At 42.1% G+C, this 20,839-nt stretch overlaps 1 protein-coding gene across 1 annotated transcript in view; it reads right to left on the bottom strand.

Annotated features, from left to right (window-relative positions):
- The window catches only part of SLC18A1 (solute carrier family 18 member A1), a 53,620-nt gene that overhangs the window by 14,467 nt on the left and 18,314 nt on the right, over positions 1-20,839 (bottom strand). The window contains exons 7-11 of the mRNA XM_070376098.1: positions 20,142-20,234; positions 17,775-17,864; positions 17,497-17,540; positions 11,252-11,312; positions 11,075-11,170 (exon numbers count right to left, since the gene is read on the bottom strand). Of these exons, the coding sequence (XP_070232199.1) occupies positions 11,075-11,170; positions 11,252-11,312; positions 17,497-17,540; positions 17,775-17,864; positions 20,142-20,234 (384 nt within the window). The remainder of the gene's footprint in view (positions 1-11,074; positions 11,171-11,251; positions 11,313-17,496; positions 17,541-17,774; positions 17,865-20,141; positions 20,235-20,839) is intronic.

Genomic DNA, 20,839 nt, shown 5'->3' with positions numbered 1-20,839 from the left:
CTTCTAAATGTTGTGGCATCTTCTATTGGAAACTTTATTCCCTATGATTGGTGAACTTTAATAAAAGCTCACCTTAAACCAGGAGAATATCTTCAATGGACAATGTGGTTTCATGATATAGCCAGAGATCATGCCAACAAGAATGCTCGAGCTGGCACTCCCCAAAACCAAATTACTTTTGAAATGTTAACTGACGCCAGACAATTTGATACCATAGAAGCTCAAATACAATGCCCTCCCTTGTTGCATGAACAATTAAAAACAGTGGTCCGTGAAGCTTGGGATCGAATTACTCCTCAAGAAGAGCCTACAGGTAGCTACACTAAAATATTCAGATCAGATCAGATCAGTCGCTCAGTCGTGTCCAACTCTTTGCAACCCCATGAATCGCAGCACGCCAGGCCTCCCTGTCCATCACCAACTCCCGGAGTTCACTCAGACTCACGTCCATCGAGTCAGTGATGCCATCCAGCCATCTCATCCTCTGTCGTCCCCTTCTCCTCCTGCCCCCAATCCCTCCCAGCATCAGAGTCTTTTCCAATGAGTCAACTCTTTGCATGAGGTGGCCAAAGTACTGGAGTTTCAGCTTTAGCATCATTCCTTTCAAAGAAATCCCAGGGCTGATCTCCTTCAGAATGGACTGGTTGGATCTCCTTGCAGTCCAAGGGACTCTCCAGAGTCTTCTCCAACACCACAGTTCAAAAGCATCAATTCTTCGGCGCTCAGCCTTCTTCACAGTCCAACTCTCACATCCAAACATGACCACAGGAAAAACCATAGCCTTGACTAGATGAACCTTTGTTGGCAAAGTAATGTCTCTGCTTTTGAATATGCTATCTAGGTTGGTCATAAATTTCCTTCCAAGGAATAAGCATCTTTTAATTTCATGGCTGCAGTCACCATCTGCAGTGATTTTGGAGCCCAGAAAATAAAGTCTGACAGTGTTTCCACTGTTTCCCCATCTATTTCCCATGAAGTGATGGGACCGAATGCCATGATCTTCGTTTCTGAATGTTGAGCTTTAAGCCAACTTTTTCAGTCTCCACTTTCACTTTCATCAAGAGGCTTTTTAGTTCCTCTTCACTTTCTGCCATAAGGGTGGTGTCATCTGCATATCTGAGGTTATTGATATTTCTCCCGGCAATCTTGATTCCAGCTTGTGTTTCTTCCAGTCCAGCGTTTCTCATGATGTACTCTGCATATAAATTAAATAAACAGGGTGACAATATACAGCCTTAACGTACTCCTTTTCTTATTTGGAACCAGTCTGTTCTTCCATGTCCAGTTCTAACTGTTGCTTCCTGACCTGCATACAAATTTCTCAAGAGGCAGATCAGGTGGTCTGGCATTCCCACCTCTTTCAGAATTTCCCACAGTTTATTGTGATCCACACAGTCAAAGGCTTTGGCATAGTCAATAAAGCAGAAATAGATGTTTTTCTGGAACTCTTTTGCTTTTTCCATGATCCAGCAGATGTTGGCAATTTGATCTCTGGTTCCTCTGCCTTTTCTAAAACCAGCTTGAACATCAGGAAGTTCACAGTTCACATATTGCTGAAGCCTGGCTTGGAGAATTTTGAGCATTACTTTACTAGCGTGTGAGATGAGTGCAATTGTGCAATTAACTAGATTAGAAACTGCTATTTCCCGTACTGTAATTGGAGAAGAAACCAAAAAAAGAGCTAGAGAAATTACTTGCTTATGAGAATGCAAATCTGGAATGTCAAAAAGCTATCGCTCCAATTCGTGAGACTGGGACTATTATTGATTATTTGAAGGCTTGTTGCAATCTAGGATCAGAAACTCAAAAGATGCAAATGCTAGCTGAGACATTGGCTGCTGCCTTTAGAAAGGGAAATGAAGGATGCTTTACATGTGGAGATAAAAAGCATTTGAAAAGGGACTGCCCTAAGAAGGCTAATAAAAAACTTCCAAGAATCTGCCCTCGCTGCCATAGAGGAATGCATTTGGCCAAATATTGTAAATCTAAATCTGATATTGAAAGAAAACCTATTCCAGGAAACTCCAAGCAGGGGACCCCCCAGGTCCCCTTCAACAAAAACCAGGGGCAAATTTTATCTTTTCCCTCAATCCCTCAAACCCTCAACATCTGGCAGTACTGCCGTCGATATACCAGCCTTAAATGATTTTTCCCTTTACCCTCAAACAGTCCCTTCTAAAAAACCTACCAGACTTTTTGGACCCCTATCCCCACAAACCTTCGGTCTTTTACTTGGCCAATCTAGTTTGACTTCTAAAGGAATTACTGTTCACCCTGGAATAATTGATTCAGATTATAAAGGAGAGATTCAAATTATGATGTCATCTCAGATTCTATGACAATTCAAAAAGGGGGACAAAATTGCTCAATTACTTCTTTTACCTTACATTTCTATTAACTCTTTAATAATGTATGGACAGGCAGATTTGGCAGTACAGATCAAAAACAATCCTTATGGATATCATTGGTACCTGAATATGCCCAACCAAATTTAAATATAAAAATTAATGATAAAAGATTTTCTGGTCTCCTCGACACTGGATCTAATATTAATATTACTATTATTTCCAAACACTTATGGCCCCAATCCTGGCCTATACAAAAAAATCTCTTGCCAAATTGCAGGAATTTCTCAAACCAAAGTACAAGAAATTTATCAAAATGTTCAAATCTACCCATATGAAGGGCCAAAAGGCCAGCCTGCAACATTAAGACCTTATGTGATAGATGCACCCCTTAATCTAATAGGAAGGGACTTATACAATGGCAAACTCAGATATACATTCCACATTTTTCCTAATGACCACTGCTCATCTAACAAACAAAGCAATTATTAAAATAACTTGGAAAAATGACGAGCCTATTTGGACAGAGCAATGGCCCCTTATGAAAGAAAAATTACAGGCTGCTAAAGAACTTATAGACACACAATTAGAATTAAAACATATTGAGGAATCTTGCTCTCCTTGGAATGCTCCTATTTTTGTTATAAAAAAGAAATCTAACAAATGGCATCTCTTAACAGACCTTAGAAAAGTTAATGCATCTATGAAACCTATGGGTGCATTACAGCCAAGGATCCCATCACCTACTACTATTCCTCAAAATTGGCACATTATTATTACTGATTTACAAGATTGCTTTTTTAATATACCTTTACACCCTTTAGACCGAGAGATTCACTCTCTCTCCTTTTTCCTAATCACATCGGGCCTCATAAAAGATTTCAATAGACTGTGTTATCTCAAGGTATGCTTAACAGTCCTACTATTTGTCAAAATTTTGTAGCCAAGACTTTACATCCAATGTGACAGCAATTCCCTCATGCATATATCATTAATAATATACTGTAACTACAAAAAGGAGAAATGATATTTTTGACACTGAGTAGCCATGATATTCTTTAGACTCCAGAAAAAAACTGTTTAAAATAAAATATTTTTTGAAATTGCAAAACCGGTTCTTCTTACACGTGCAGTTAAGAAAAGGTTAACTTGTTAAAATACTTTTTTGGTGCTCCAATTCTGCCTGGGAAACAAAAACAGGCCTAAGAAAAAACCTAAAATTAACTCTTATCATGTCCTTGGGATACACAGCCCACTCTATCTGTGACTCCAGCCATAAACAAATGGGTGGAACTCAGGAAAAAAAAAATTATATATATATATCAAAAAGATATTTTAAATTTCAAGAGGAAAACTATGTCTGTCTGTCTATCTAAAATTATCTATGTCTCAATGTATGTCTTTGTTTTTGGATAATATGAAGTTAATGAGCTCTATTTAAATTCAAGTTCACATGAACTGAAAAAAATATTCAATATTAAATATAATGTTTATTTAAATATAAATATAATTATTTGCTAATATAATTAAGACACGTCATAAGTCATCAACATTGTATAATACTTTTATTATGCCTAGGTTTAAGGCAAAATTAAATTTGTCAACAAAAAAGTAACTCTTTATATATATATAAATATATAAATGAGATGAAAACTTTTAGATAAACCCTATTAAAAATAATTATATTTTAAAAAATATCTATCTAAAAATAATCTCTTAGGATTGGGGTAACTTAAATTTCTAGAATTGTACTAAACTAAATGATAAAAGTTTATTAAATTGCTAGGTCATTTGCAAATAAAGTAAGATTTTAAAACATTAATTACTGAACACTAACTTCCTCTTACAAAAAAGTTTTTCTTACAGAAAAACTAAAGAGATTTTAGACTATTAATAAATATATATATAAATATATATAGAAAATAAATATGTATATATTATAATATATAATATAATAAATATATTCACCAATCTATAAAATGCTAATATACAAGACACTTCATAGTTGCTAAAGAAAAGTAAGATATATGCTTTTAATAAATATACAAGAAATGGCAGATAAAATGATGAATACAAAAATATAAAAAAGGTTTATGACAAATGAAAGAGAATCTTATGTCAAACGGATGTAACTCATTGCCCTGAACTCTCTTCCTCTTCCTTCTTACCTGTCTCGATCTATACAAATTCTTTTATATGGGCCACACCTCTCCGAGGTGAAACTACACGACATGTTATAACCCACCTGTTACCTTACTTTGCAATAATGAGAACACCTAATTCTATAAAAACAGACAATGACCCTGCCTATATTTCTAAGCAGTTCAAATAATTTTTACATTCATTCTCTATTAAACAGACTACAGACACTCCTTATAACACACAAACACAAGGCATAGTTAAATAAACACATTACACACGGAGACTACAAATAAAAAATTAAATAAGGGGGAATACACAGGAACGTGAACACTTTTATCTTCCTTATCCAGAGCAGACTTTACTAGATTCCAGAGCAGACTTTACTAGATTCCAAAGCAATATATTCTTTAAGCCCATAACTATTGTTAATATAGCTTTATTTTAAATTTTTTAAACTTACCTCAAGGAGATATTTTGACAAGGCAGAAAAACATTTGAAGACATTGAAGGACACCTCCCTTCCTCTGACCATTTGGTATCAAGACGGGTTAACTAATCAATGGAAATCTAGGAAACTAATCTTACAGGGAAAGGGAAATGCTTCTGTTTCTCCAGATGGATCCAACGAACTCACATGGCTTCCTCTTCAGAAGATTCGACCTAAGGGGGCCCCCAACATTCAAACTAGAGACGAAACAACAAAAACCCCAGGAGGAAGAAATTCCAGTATAAGCCATGGCGGCTTCAAAAATTTCCAAAAAACGCCGCACTTGACGTCATCGACCTTATGATCTCCCTACTTGGGGACAGATAAAAACCCTTACTAATCAAGCTGAAAACCTGATTTCTTAATAGGGAATGCCTCGGAATCCTGAAAATATTTTTGTCACGATGCTTGCTTTGCTTGCTTTTGTTCCCCCGCTCAGGCTGACTTGATTGATCACACTTATTGGGCTTATAGGGGGGCCTAACACCCCCTTTTTATTGTAGGTTATAGAATGGACAGATATAGGACCAATCACATCCACTAATCACTCAACACATATGCCCCCTCCATGCAGCTTGGAGGGGCCCTCTCATGCTGAGAAAGAAGGAAGACTAATTAACATTTCTCTAGGCTATAAAATCCTTCCTTTATGCACGGGCCCAACAAAATTATGTATTAATGTTAGTTGACAAACATGGGTTTTCGTCCTGCCCCCCAAAAAGGAACTTCTACACATTGCTTGGACTGTTTACTGTCCTGTCCTTTTATAAAAACCATGTCAATACTACCAAAACTCTAGGAAAAGTTAAAATGTAAGGGGTTTACTTATAAAGACTTTAAATATACTCCTGTTTATTGAGATAAATGTCGAGCTAAATCAGGGAAATTAATGTTTATGGCCAATTACATCATTGTTGACTGGGGAGCCCATGGTATGTGGGTATCAAACTGCTCAGATGATATTGGCAGCACTGTGTGTGACTATGCGACTCAAGTAGCATAGAAGACTACCAACAGTTCAATGAAACACTTCCATGAAAAGGACTCCTTGGCTGGCTTGACGGCGAAATGACACCTTCTCGCCCTCAAATCGTCCTCGATAAACAGATTGGGCCTAAACAATGGGACATCTGGAAACTTGCTGCGAGCACCGAAGAACTTGGGACTTAGACTGGACATTTCACAGGGACCAATCATAGTCATAGTAATTATTTCTTTCACTATAATCAATCATATTTCATACAAGCCTGTGTTCCACTTCCTTTTGTTGTAGCTACAGGAAATTTACAATTCAATAAAACTTTATGTTCTGTAACTTGTATAAATTGCAAATTATATACTTGCCTTAACCCTTCTGTTTCCTTAAGAAATGAATCCCTTTTGATTCTTCGATCTTGACATAGTCTGTGGTTACCAATAAATCTCCAGCAGCCCTGGGAAGAAGGTCCCATGGCTGGACTTGCTTCCTGGTTACTTACTAAATTGCTCCAGCGATCTAAACGATTCACTGGATGGCTGATTTTTGGCATTTTGGGTTAATAGCTATTTGCACCACTGCTGCCGTCACTGGTGTTGTTTTACAAACCTCAATTCAAACACATAGTTTTATCTAAAATTGGACTAAAGATGCTCATACTATGTGGGCCACTCAGGCTCAGATAGATGAGGATATTCAAGATGAAATACAGGAACTAAAAACAACCGTCAAATGGATTGGAGATCAATTAACAGATGTACAAAAACAGGTGATGCTAAAATGTGATTGGAATTCTACTCAATTTTGTGTTACTCCTGTTCAATTCAATAATAGTGCCTACAACTGGGAACAAATCAAATTTCATTTACAAAACGTACATGATAATGCCTTTCTGAATGTACAATTATTACAAAAAGAAAATTTTGAAACCTTTTCTAATAATCTGCCCTCTTCCACTAATTTGGAAACTTTAGCTGAACAACTAGCTGATCAATTATCTGGGCTAGACCCACGCGGATGGTTTCAAAGCATTACTCACAGCATCGGGTCTGGAACTGTAATTTTGGTGATTGTCTCGACAATTATATTTGTCATCTACCATTACCTTCATGCAAAAATTGTTAAAACTAAACAAACTCTAACGGTCAGAACACTTTTTACAAATATTATAAATAAATAAGGGGGAATTATCAGGGAGTGTTTAACAGGAGGATTCCTACGTGCTGTTTCTCATAAGTCCTCTGTTCCTTATCAGTGGAACAGCAAGCTGCTTCCAGAACCGAGGTCATTATGTGAGACGGGCTTGAATCTCCTTCAGTAAACATTCTCTTTATGACAAAACTGCTTAGTCTCGATCCTCTTTCTTGAGATATGGATTGTCTCCTGACTGGTGACCATTATTAATCCCTTGTTCCCTTGGTAACGGTTGCTGTACGCTTGGTTTTCTGATCTTTATCATTGTCAAAAGAAATTTCTTGTACAAGAGCCTATATATACTCACAGAAAGATCATTAAAGCACCTTTGCTCCATCAGAGTTTCGGTCCCCGTGTCTTTCTTTCTTTCTCTCTCTCTCTCCCTCCCTCCAGCTCTCTCTTTCACTTTCTTATCATCGACTCCAGACCACCAGGTTCCGGTCCATTAAAGGACCCCAACAAATAGGGACACTTGCCTATGGTAGAGACTTCCAGAGGGCTCAGGATTTGGGAGGGCAGTGGGAAATTGGTTCAGATTAAGATATCTCTGAAATATGAGAATAATAATTCCTACCAGACGGGCTAGTAATCGGGCATAAGTGACCATTAACGTAAAACAACCGTTTGGCAAGGCTCCTGGAACAGAGTAAGTGCCCCCCTGAGTATCATCCTTAACCAGCACCACCATTACCAGTGGGTAGCACGCTCAAGACTTGAACCCAGACCTTCTCCCTCTGATGGCAGGTGCTTCCTCCACCCACAGCAGCAGTGTGGCAGCACAGATGGATCTGGCATAAAGAGCTGCATGGAATCAGCAGGATGAGTTTCCTTCAGTCTTACTAGCTTCCCTCTCTCTCTCTGTATGGAGAGGAAACAGTGCTGTCTAATATAAACTGTCATGATGATTACAAATAAACCGAAAGTCAATAATTCACCAGTTACTGGCTGATGTCTTGTTTGCTTTTAATATCCTCTTCTATGGACTGGAGGCAAAACGCACCTTAATATATTTGTCTAGTCTATCTGTGCAGGTGGCAATCTGTTTCAAACTGTAACCATGTAACCATGTATTTATGTTTCATTGTTTAAAAAAAAAAAATGGTATAGCTACTCAATTGTTTGAGGCTTCCCAGGTAGCTCAGTGGTAAAGAACCTGCCTGCCAATCCAGGAAATTTGGGTTTGATCCCTGGATCAGGGAGATCCCCTGGAGAAGGAAACAGCAACCCACTCCAGTATTCTTGCCTGGGAAATCCCATAGACAGAGAAGCCTAGCGGGTTACAGTCAGGGGTCACAAAAGAGTCAGACATGATTTAGCAGTTAAACAACAACAACCACTCAATTGTTTACCTCATATCTGGAAATGGGCACCAGCAGGAAGAGCACAGGCCTGCTAGATCCATCTCCTTGACATCGTTTCAAGTGACATGGGATTTCCTGAATGATATTTTCCTCAACCAAGGTGGCTTGTTCTTTAGGATCTGAGTGTAACTGGCAATTCAGTAGCATTTTGTGCAAATGAGGTGTTCCATACTGTATCTCTACAGATATATTATATTTCACAGCATATTTTCAAGGATTGGGGATTACACAAAGCTGTGACTGCTAAAGTGATTTCAACAAAAACAATGATAAAAACAGCAATGGGTTTTATTTCCTGAGTATATACTGTATCCCAAGTGCCATGTTAATGCCTTTAGAATATGTGTGTGTGCACGCTAAGTCGTGTCCAACTCTTTGCGGCCCCATGAACTGTAGCCTTCCAGGCTCCTCTGTCTATGGGATTTTCAAGGCTAGAATACTGGAGCGGGTTGCTGTTTCCTACTCCAGGGTGTCTTCCCAACCCAGGGATTGATGAATCTCTTGTGTCTCCTGCATTGGCAGGCAGATTCCTTACCACTAGCGCCACATGGGAAGCCCTTAGAATACATAAGTCTATTTAACCCTGAAAACAACCAGAAAAGTGCCTCCATTTTTACAAAAAAAAAAAAAAGTGGAGTTTGAAGACATTAAGTAACTTATCCAAGGACACATCCAATAAGTGGTTGAGTCAGGATTTCAACACAGGTGGGCATATTTCCAAAGCCTGAGCTTTTTGCTCCACTGGGTGAGAGTAGTGGACACACAGCGGGCCACTTGGAGAGTGTTCAGCCACAGGCTACAAATTGTTCCTCCCAACAACTTGGAGAGGGGTCTGCATGGAGGGCAGTCTTTTTCTGTGTGGTCACTGCCGCCATATCAGCATCATCAGGAAACTTACCAGGAATGCAACTTGTTTCTACTGAATCGTTGGAAGGGAACTGCAATCTGAATTTTAATACACTCTCCAGGAGAGAACCTCTGTATTTAGACTTACAGATGCAGAGGGCACTGAAGAAAGTTGTAAGGGATGGTGGAGGACAAGGCCTCCTCAGTCTCTCACTCACTCTCCTGAGCACTTTCTACTGCAGCCTTGCCTGCTCAAGGCACTGTCTGACATCAAGCCTGTGCACTTCATCGGGTCTCACCAGCCTCTCTCTCTGTTTCTTTGTATCCTGAGCAGAAACAGTGCACCCTAACAGAAACTGTCAGGGTGATTAAAAATAAACCCAAAGTCAGCAATTCACCAGTTACTGACTGATGGCTAGTTTGCTTTTAATATCCTGTGGGGTGAAGAAGGGCTGGGGAGGGCCCATTCTGAGCTATGGTTGGTGGCCCGTCTGCCCAAGAGCCCAAGCATCTTGGGGCAGGGGATGTTTATTTGCATTGAGCACCAACTCAATTAACTGTCATGGTCAGAGGCAGCTGCAGCTTGGAAAAATCCAATTTGGTGCTAAGAGTGCAGCTGGGAGCCTTGCTTAGCATGGTCCCCTAAAAAATTAGATTTAGTGCTTGTCATTGCACATTAAGCTATATCAGGTCCTTATCAGTTCCCCCTCTGGCCACATAAGTGCTCCTCCCAGCAGTGACTGCGCAATTTGCACATAACCTTCTCTGTTGACTTTCCTTAGGCTTCCTGGAAAGATCCAGGGCCTCCTCCCTCAGATGACTCATGAGGACATCTGTCCGTGGAGCAGAGGGGGCTGGAGGCCCCCCTCACAGTACAGTGTACTCCATTAGCAGCTTTCTAGAGGTAAAAAAAAAAAAGCAAAAGGGTAATCTGGGGGACAGTGAGTGGGAAAGATGAAACTGTAAGATTGGTCAAAAAGTCCATTTGAGTTTTTCCATAACACAGAAAAACCCAAACTAACTTTGTGGCAAGCTCAACATCAATGATGGTGATGGTGGTAGTTGCTAATATTCTACAGGTAAAAAGCATTTTCACAGATTATATCACTTATTCCTCAGTTGTTCAGTTGCTAAGTCGTGTCCAACTCTTTGTGACCCCATGGACTGCAGCACGCCAAGCCTCCTTGTCCCTTACTATCTCCTGGACTTTGCCCAAGTTCATGTCCATTGAGTCAGTGATGCCAACCAGCCTTCACATCCTCTGCCGCCCTCTTCTTCTTTTGCCTTCAATCGTTACCAGCATCAGGGTCAAATTTACCCTCTGAACTCTTAGTACTCTGATAGCCATTTTAGTGATAGGAAAGTGAAGCTCAGAAAGCTGACGTGATTTGCACAAGTTTGCATAGCAAATTAATGGAGCAGAAAGGAAAAGCCAAGGTCGTCTGACGGGCAGTCATTCATCCGTACAGCTAGGTGAGTTGCCCCTCTATCACCCCTGTCAAGCCCTTCCATTCTGTGTACTGGGGACTGCTTCTTGAAGGAACTGCCTACCCAATCAGGCTAGACTCACAGATGCAGACAGGAGAGATAATTTGATGAGGGAAGAATGCTGTCCCTCTATGACTCTCAAGATCTGGCCCTGATGATGCTTACTGATGGCCTCAGAAAGGGTCCCTGGCCCATACCTCTGCCAAAATTCATGTTGAGGACCAAGGTCACTTACCTAGCTGCCACTCAGGAGCACACATGGTCTGCAGCATCCAGATAGGCAGTGTGGGCTCCAGCATGGCCACCCCCATGTTGGCAAGGCAGATGGAGCCTGGGGACACAGTCCAGTGAGCCTCTGAGGCAGTCCTGAAGCTCAGACCCACCCTCCCAAAGTAAGGCAATGTCAGCTTACCTGCAGCCACCAGGATATAAGGGTCTCTGAGAAGCGTGAGGAGTGGAGTCCCCTTGGCACTCTGAGAACACGGAAAACAAAAAACTTCATCTATATAGTGTATATGCCTCTCCTGTTTCACAGAATCCGAGAGCATGTAGGCAGGACCTTAGAGACCACCTACATCAGCTCCCTTACTGCAGAGATCAGCCACCCACAGGTCACAGAAGGAGAAGTGATGTACCCAGTGTCACAGAGTAAGCTGGTGGCAACCACATGGCCCCTGTGTGAAAGGCAGTCACAAAGGGTGGAACAACATATTCCAGACATAAGTCCTGCCTTCAAATGACCACCAAGCAGATCAGAATGGGTTGTCAGCAAGGCTGCCACTGGGCAACAGGTGTCTGGATGCCTAGCCCCTCCACTGATCTCCCCAGCACTGACATTTATCCAGGGAGAACCACAGGCAAATCACTGAGTTCCAGAAGTGAGCCCAGAGGTGACAACTCACAGAGCTGCTCAGGCCTTCTGAGTGCTTTGTTCTGACAATGCGGAACCACACTGGACTGGCATTACCAAAGCCTGAACATATAGATTAAAATGTCAGCCTGAATGTCCAATGATAACATGCCTGTCCTTCAAAAAACTCCATTCCAGCTAAATTTAGTCATCTACCTTCCTTCCAAGCACACCAGCAAGCCCTTTGGTCATCATGGTTACCTTTCCCTAAACTCCCTTCCTCCTTTTTCCAATAGGTCCAAACCTCAGGCATTCATCAATGTCAAGCTTAAATGGCCCCTTCTTATCCACAGTGTTCCCTAACTCAGTAGCTGGAACTTTTCTCTCTTAAACTTCCTAAGCACTATGTCCTAATCCATGGTATTTACCACTTTCTATCTTGATTTAGTGGTGAGGAGATACCCCTCGTCCAAGGTAAGGAGCAATGGCTGTGCTTTGCTGGAGCAGCCGTGAAGAGATACCCCATGCCCAAGGTAAGAGAAACCCAAGTAAGACGGTAGGTGTTGCAAGAGGGCATCAGAGGGCAAACACACTGAAACCATACTCACAGAAAACTAGTCAATCTAATCACACTAGGACCACAGCCTTGTCTAACTCAATGAAACTAAGCAATGCCCGTGGGGCTACCCAAGACGGGCAGGTCATGGTGGAGAGATCTGACAGAATGTGGTCCACTGGAGAAGGGAATGGCAAACCACTTCAGTATTCTTGCCTTGAGAACCCTATGAACAGTAAGAACTGGACATGGAACAACAGACTGGTTCCAAATAGGAAAAGGAGTTCGTCAAGGCTGTATATTGTCACCCTGTTTATTTAACTTATATGCAGAGTACATCATGAGAAACGCTGGACTGGAAGAAACACAAGCTGGAATCAAGATTGCCGGGAGAAATATCAATAACCTCAGATATGCAGATAACACCACCCTTATGGCAGAAAGTGAAGAGGAACTAAAAAGCCTCTTGATGAAAGTGAAAGTGGAGAGTGACAAAGTTGGCTTAAAGCTCAACATTCAGAAAACGAAGATCATGGCATGCGGTCCCATCACTTCATGGGAAATAGATGGGGAAACAGTGGAAACAGTGTCAGACTTTATTTTTCTGGGCTCCCAAATCACTACAGATGGTGACTGCAGCCATGAAATTAAAAGACGCTTCCTCCTTGGAAGGAAAGTTATGACCAACCTAGATAGCATATTGAAAAGCAGAGACATTACTTTGCCAACAAAGGTTCGCCTAGTCAAGGCTATGGTTTTTCCTGTGGTCATGTATGGATGTGAGAGTTGGACTGTGAAGAAGGCTGAGCGCTGAAGAATTGATGCTTTTGAACTGTGGTGTTGGAGAAGACTCTTGAGAGTCCCTTGGACTGCAAGGAGATCCAACCAGTCCATTCTGAAGGAGATCAGTCCTGGGATTTCTTTGAAAGGAATGATGCTAAAGCTGAAACTCCAGTACTTTGGCCACCTCATGCGAAGAGTTGATTCATTGGAAAAGACCCTGATGCTGGGAGGGATTGGGGGCAGGAGGAGAAGGGGACGACAGAGGATGAGATGGCTGGGTGGCATCACTGAGTCAATGGATGTGCGTCTGAGTGAACTCTGGGAGTTGGTGATGGACAGGGAGGCCTGGCATGCTGCGATTCATGGGGTCACAAAGAGTCAGACACGACTCAGCGACTGATCTGATCTGATCTGATCTTGATTTAGTAGTTTATTTACTCCAGTGTTCATCTCAGCACTATTTACGATGGCCAGTACATGGAATCAACCTACATGCCCATCAGCAGAGGAATGGATAAAGAATATGTGGTACATATATACACAATAGAATGTTACTCAGCCATAAAAGGGAATGAAAAGATGCCATTTGTGGCAATATGGATAGACCTAGAGATTGTCAGACTAAGTGAAGTTAAAAAGAGAAAGACAAATACCACACGATACCACTCACATGTAGAATCTAAAAAAGGATACACATGACGCTATCTACAAAACAGAAATGCAGTTACAAATGTAGAAAACAAACTTATGGTTACCAGGGTATAAGGGGTGGGGGAGAAATCAACTGGGAGATTGAGAGTGACACATATACACTACTATATATAAAATAGATAACTAATAAGGACCTACTGTATACCACAGGAAAGTCTACTCAATACTCTGTAGTGACCTACATGGGAAAAGAATCTAAAAAAGAGTGGATATATGTATATGTATAACTGATTCACTTTACTGTACACCTGAAACTAACACAACATTGTAAATCAATTAACGTAGCTTAATCGTTGACTTGATAAATAGGTTTAATAGTTTTGATATGATAACCCTTTCTGCATACACACAGGGATGGATTGTACTATTCAGAGATACTACAACTAAAAAGATCATTCCCTCTCCCATATATAATTCAAAGTAAAGAGGCAGATCTAAATCATAAAATGTACCTAAAGAAGTTCAATAAACCTGTTGACTCAACAATCTTACTTTTTGAAATTTACTCTAAAGATTATCTCCAAAAAAAAAAAAAGATTATCTCCAATTTTAGAAAAATACATATATACAAGATTATCAGCAATATGTGAACACTGAAATTCCAGATGTTCAAGCTGGTTTTAGAAAAGGCAGAGGAACCAGAGATCAAATTGCCAACATCTGCTGGATCATTGAAAAAGCAAGAGAATTCCAGAAAAACATCTATTTCTGCTTTATTGACTATGCCAAAGCCTTTGACTGTGGATCACAATAAACTGTGGAAAATTCTGAAAGAGATGGGAATACCAGACCACCTGACCTGCCTCTTGAGAAACCTGTATGCAGGTCAGGAAGCAACCGTTCGACTGGACATGGAACAACAGACTGGTTCCAAATAGGAAAAGGAGTACATCAAGGCTGCATATTGTCACCCTGTTTATTTAACTTATATGCAGAGTACATCATGAGAAACGCTGCGCTGGAAGAAGCACAAGCTGGAATCAAGATTGCCGGGAGAAATATCAATAACCTCAGATATGCAGATAACACCACCCTTATGGCAGAAAGTGAAGAGGAACTAAAAAGCCTCTTGATGAAAGTGAAAGAGGAGAGTGAAAAAGTTGGCTTAAAGCTCAACATTCAGAAAACGAAGATCATGGCATCCGGTCCCATCACTTCATGGGAAATAGATGGGGAAACAGTGGAAACAGTGTCAGACTTTATTTTTGGGCTCCAAAATCATTGCAGATGGTGATTGCAGCCATGAAATTAAAAGACATTTACTCCTTGGAAGGAAAGTTATGACCAACTTAGATAGCATATTAAAAAGCAGCGATATTACTTTGCCAACAAAGGTCTGTCTAGTCAAGGCTATGGTTTTTCCAGTGGTCATGTATGGATGTGAGAGGTGGACTGTGAAGAAAGCTGAGCGCCAAGAATTGACGCTTTTGAACTGTGGTGTTGGAGAAGACTTTTTCGAGTCCCTTGGACTGCAAGGAGATCCAACCAGTCCATCCTAAAGGAGACCAGTCCTGGGTATTCATTGGAGGGACTGATGCTGAGATTGAAACTCCAATACTTTGGCCACCTCATGCAAAGAGTTGACTCATTGGAAAAGACCCTGATGCTGGGAGAGATTTGGGGGCAGGGGGAGAAGGAGATGACAGAGGATGAGATGGCTGGATGGCATCACCAACTCGATGCACATGAGTCTGGGTGAACTTCGGGAGTTGGTGATGGACAGGGAGGCCTGGGTGCTGCGATTCATGGGGTGGCAAAGAGTCGGACACAACGGAGCGACTGAACTGAACTGACAAGATTATTGGGCTTCCCTGATAGCTCAGTTGGTAAAGAATCCGCCTGCAGGAGATCCCAGTTTGATTCCTGGGTTGGGAAATCCGCTAGAGAAAGGATAGGCTATCCACTCCAGTATTCTTGGCTTCCCTTGTGGCTCAGCTGGTAAAGAATCTGCCTGCAATGCGGGAGACGTGGGTTTGACCCCTGGGTTGGGAAGATCTCTTGGAGGAGGAAAAGGCTACCCACTCCAGTATTCTAGCCTGGAGAATTCCATGGACTGTATAGTCCATGGGGTCACAAAGAGTTGGACACAACTGAACGACTTTCACTTTCACAAGATTATTAATTGCACCACTATTCATATCTACAAAATATTGGAAATTACTGAAATGCTCAAACATAGAAGACAGCATAAAACATGGAATGTATACAATGGTATGCCAGCCAGAAAAGGAACCACTTTTTTAAAATATGTAGAACATTACCATCCAAAAATCAAAATTATTCAAAAAAGTACTAAAAGGCAATCATTTCTCTAGTCATACTTTTGATACCACAGGGGTGGGGCTTTCATACCAAGGAATTCTCCAGTTCTCTGGACCAACTGAGTGTCCTGACAATTCAATTCAATTCCAATACTAATTACTTGCCTGCAATGCAGGAAACCCAGGTTCGAACCGTGGGTCAAGAAAATCCCTGGAGAAAGGAATGGAAACCCATTCCAGTATTCTTGCCTGTGGAATTCCACGGATAGAGGACTCTAGCAGTCTACAGTCTTGGGTGTTGCAAAGACTCGGACATGACTGAGCAACTAACACTTTCACTTTCACGGTGTGGACCCCACAGACTGAACCCCACTTCAGACACCAATCACAAGTAGCGTGGAGAAATCAAAAGCTTTACAGACAAGCAAAAGCTGAGAGAATTCAGCACCACCAAACCAGCTCTCCAACAAATGCTAAAGGATATTCTCTAGACCAGAGAAGGCAATGGCATCCCACTCCAGTACTCTTGCCTGGAAAATCCCATGGACGGAGGAGCCTGGTAGGCTTCAGTCCATGGGGTCGCTAAGAGTCAGACACAACTGAGCGACTTCACTTTCACTTTTCACTTTCATGCATTGGAGAAGGAAATGGCAACCCACTCCACTATTCTTGTCTGGAGAATCCCAGGGACAGGGGAGCCTGATGGGATGCCGTCTATGGGGTCACAGAGAGTCGGACACGACTGAAGTGACTTAGCAGCAGCAGCAGACAGGAGACACAAAAACAGTGTATAAACTCGAACCCAAAACAATAAAGTAAATGGCAACGGGATCATACTTATCAATAATTACCTTAAACGTAAATGGGTTGAATGCCCCAACCAAAAGACAAAGACTGGCTGAATGGATACAAAAGAATACCAACAGTATTGTCTGACTTGGCTACAAAATCAAGATCTTTGGATCAAACTTTCCCATATTGTCTGTACTTTCTTATCTCTCTTCATGGTCTGATATGAATGTCTCAGAGCCATCTCTGTTTTGGAGTCAGATAAAGACCAACTCTGATTTTAACTGCTACAGAATGACAGTCTGTAAGGCTGCTCTGGGGGGAAATGTTATTTGGATGGCCTCCAAGGTCCTCTTTACCTTTGAGACGTTAAGATGTTATAACTATGAATACTCAGGTCCCAGTGTCATTGTCATCCTGGTTCTGAATTACTATATATGACTCAGTAGTAGTGGTCGTCGTCGTCAAAGGTTTCTCTGACTCTTTATAAGGCCCTTCCCCCATCTTGGTCCAATATCAAGCCAGACTTCCTCCCTCGCCCCACACGATCCTAAATATGACCCTCTTGGGAATCCAGGACAGTTCTAGCTTTCTCCAGCTCCACTCCCCTTTCTTCTTGTGGCTTAATAGGGATGGTCCAGGCAAGCCTGGGTCACTGCACTCAGCCGTTCTCTCTCTATCAGCAATGGAGCTTGGTATTCACTCACCTCAGGAGAGACTTTAGAAGGCTGTAGGATGCAGAGTTGGAGTGCTAAGAAAGGAAGAGAGAGAGAACTAGTTCAGTGTGTCCACTTACTAGTTGGAAGATCCAATGATGGCCACGTTGTCAGTACTCTGCTCCTTACAGAGCTAATTCCCTGAGCTGCTTCCCTCTTTCTTACAATGGGGCAGCCCCGATCCACCCAGACATGTCTACCCGGACACCACAACATAATCCATTTCCAACCTGACTCTCACCTGTCTGGTGCCTCTTATGGTGACTCACCTCCATCCAGAAGAGCCAGGAAGGCCAAGATGAGGAAGGGTACAGTCTTCCCCCAAAACACGTATGTCACACTTCCAAAGGGAGCCCCTACTGAAAAGGAAAACAGCCATGGATTCCAGAGGTGAGGACCAGTTCCCAGGGAGCATGACCCATTCATGTTAATCCAGTGAGCACTTCATGAGGGCCTGCAAGGGGCTGAGCTTTGCAGGAGAACATGAGCCTCTGCAGATTCAGAGATGAAGAAGACCTACTTTCAAGGGGTTCAGTTTCTAGTGGAAGAAATGTGTGAGTAGGCATAGCGGCGGGGGGGGTGACCCAAATAATTAGAACATGATGAAAAGTAAAGGTTCCATGTAAAGAAATTAAACTCTAATAATAAAAATAATAATTAAAAATTTTAAAAACTGGGGAAAGAAAAGTAAAGTTTCCATCTGCAAAATGCCAAGTAATCATAGTGCATATGTGCTCAGTTGCTTCAGTCATGTCTGACTCTTTGTGACCCTATGGACTGTAGCCCAACAGGCTCCTCTGTCCATGGGATTCTCCAGGCAAGAACAATATAATGTGTTGTATTTCCTTCTCCAGGGGATCTTCCCAACCCAGGGATCAAATCCACATCTCCTGCATTGGCATGTGGGTGTTTACCACTAGCACCACCTGGGAAGCCCATGTAATCACAGTAGAGTGAGTTCAAGTGGTCATAGGGGCTTTGTTAAGTAGTTAATACAGGTGAGCATAAAGCATGTATGAAGAACACAGAGGTGTCAGGAAAAAGAAGTGTGGATCAAGAAGCAATATAAGAAACTCCCTGTCATTAGAATAGGACTATTTGGGAGACCAGGAGAGTGGGAACTTCTGGTGGCTCAGCGGTAAAGAATCCACCTGCCAATGCAAGAGATGTGGGTTCAATACTTGGGTCAGGAAGATCCCCTGGAGAAGGAAATGCAACCCACTCCAGTATACTTGCCTGGAGAATCCCATGGACAGAGGAGCCTTGTGGGCTACAGTCCATGGGGTCACAAAGCATCAGACACAACTTAGCAACTAAACAACAACCCCGTTACTAAAACAGGAGTGTTTGGGAGACAGGAGAGTGGGGAAGGTCGAGACTGAAGAGCCAAGAGCTCCATGTGTGCAAATAAAGCATGTATTTGGTCTTGTGGGCAAGAGAGAAGCACCAGTGCTCTTCTGGTGGGGGAGGACCACAAGCTCTGGGCATAGGAAGCTTCTTCTGGAGGCACCTTGGAGGAAGGAGGCAACATACAGATTGGGCAGGCAGCTGATGCCATGTTCTAAGTGAGACGTGAAGAGGAACTGGCCTTGAGCAAGGAGGATATAGGGGGCTTATTCATTTGGGAGTGGAAGGTGATAAAGGAGACAAGGAGGCACCCAAGTTTTAGCTTGGATGTTTGGGGAAGCGGATACTAACACAGAGTAGAACTTTGGTTCCCTGTCCTCACCATGGGGGTAAAGAGTAGGGCCAGGGGAGAGATGCTTGGTGTCTTCTTCTCAATTAGCTTGCAAACTCTTAGAGGGCAGGAACCACATCTGAGACTTCTGAGCTATATGCCCTTTGTGCTAGCAGTGTACTTGGCATGTACATAATGCCCTAGGAAAGACTGAGGGCAAGAAAAGAGGTGACAGAGGATGCGATGGTTGGATGGTATCACTGACTCAATGGACATGAGTTTGAGTAAACTCAGGGAGATAGCAAAGGACAGGGAAGCCTGGAGTGCTGCAGTCCATGGGGTCACAGAGTTGGACACAACTTGGAGACTAAGCAACAACACAGGGTATATAATATGTACTCAGTAAAAGTTTGTGTCTTGTTGGACTAATCGAGTAAACTAGATTTCGAATGAACCTCAAAGAAAGTATAACCTTAGGATTTGGAGCTTTGGATTCGAGCCTAGAAAATCTGAGTCCGTATTCGGGCTCTGGCATTTCTTGGCCGTGTGACCTCGGATGGCTGTGAACCTTTTTAATCCTCATCTGTGTAATGGGGACAATCATTCCTCCTTCACACTGTGGTGGTGAGGATTTACAAAAGATTATGTATATATTTAGCACAAAATCTGGCAAATAGCATGGTCCCCAGTTGAAAGCACTGGCCATATATGGAAGCAGAGATGAGGCAGCAGCTGCTAACATGTGAAGATTCACTTCCTTGAGTAGACTAGGTGTCTGGACCATTCCCAGCCCCTTATGGGCTATTCAGCTTCTTAAAGGGAAAGAGATTCTGCTTTCCCTGGGCAGAATTTCAGAAGGAATCAAAACATGGTTGGACAGAGAAGGCAGGAAAATACTGTTTCCTTAAAGACCTTAGAAATATCTGCCTCCTGGAGATATCTCCCAGGTGCCACTCACCCAGCACTCCCAAGGCCAGGCCCCCCAAGGCAATTCCCATGGCCCGCCCTCTCTCGTGGTCATCAGTGTAGACACAGGCCAGCATCCCAAGACCTGAAAGGAGAAAGGCAGCAGAATTAGCATACTGTCTCTGCCAGTCTCACGGAGTCCTTGGTTTCGGCCCTATTATATCTCCAGGAGTCATCTTAACTAGAGTTGGAAGGGTTTTACAGAACCTAACTCATAGTGCTTTACACATACTGTCCCCAAGGGTCCCCCAAATGCCCACATGACTCACCCCTCTGCTCAGAATATTATTGGAAGTGCAAACATCTCTGAATGCAGAATACCATTATCCAATGATCCTGTATTTCATATCACTTTATCATTTCCTGGTACATTTCCCTGAATCCATGGATAGGGAGTAGGTCAAGGGAAGGAAAACCCATGGACACAGAACACTGCTCTATTCAATGAAGGTGCCCATGGAAGAGTATGAAAGCACCTAGGAGTGTGGGCTGGGCTCTTACTTCCATTTATTTACATGTACAATGGCATAAAATCTCTGCTTCATAGGATTACATGAAGTCATGTATTTGATAATACTTTGCAAACTGGGATGTTGTTACCAATAGTATCAATATTACTGTTTCTATAATACTGTTCTCCATTAAGAGGGGAACAGAGAAAAGACCACAAAGTGGCATTAAATTAAAACC

The sequence above is a fragment of the Bos mutus genome, chromosome 8, assembly GCF_027580195.1.
Source record: "Bos mutus isolate GX-2022 chromosome 8, NWIPB_WYAK_1.1, whole genome shotgun sequence".
NCBI lineage: Eukaryota > Metazoa > Chordata > Mammalia > Artiodactyla > Bovidae > Bos > Bos mutus.
Note: the sequence above shows the minus strand (reverse complement) of the source record. Positions and strands in the feature narration are given on the sequence as shown.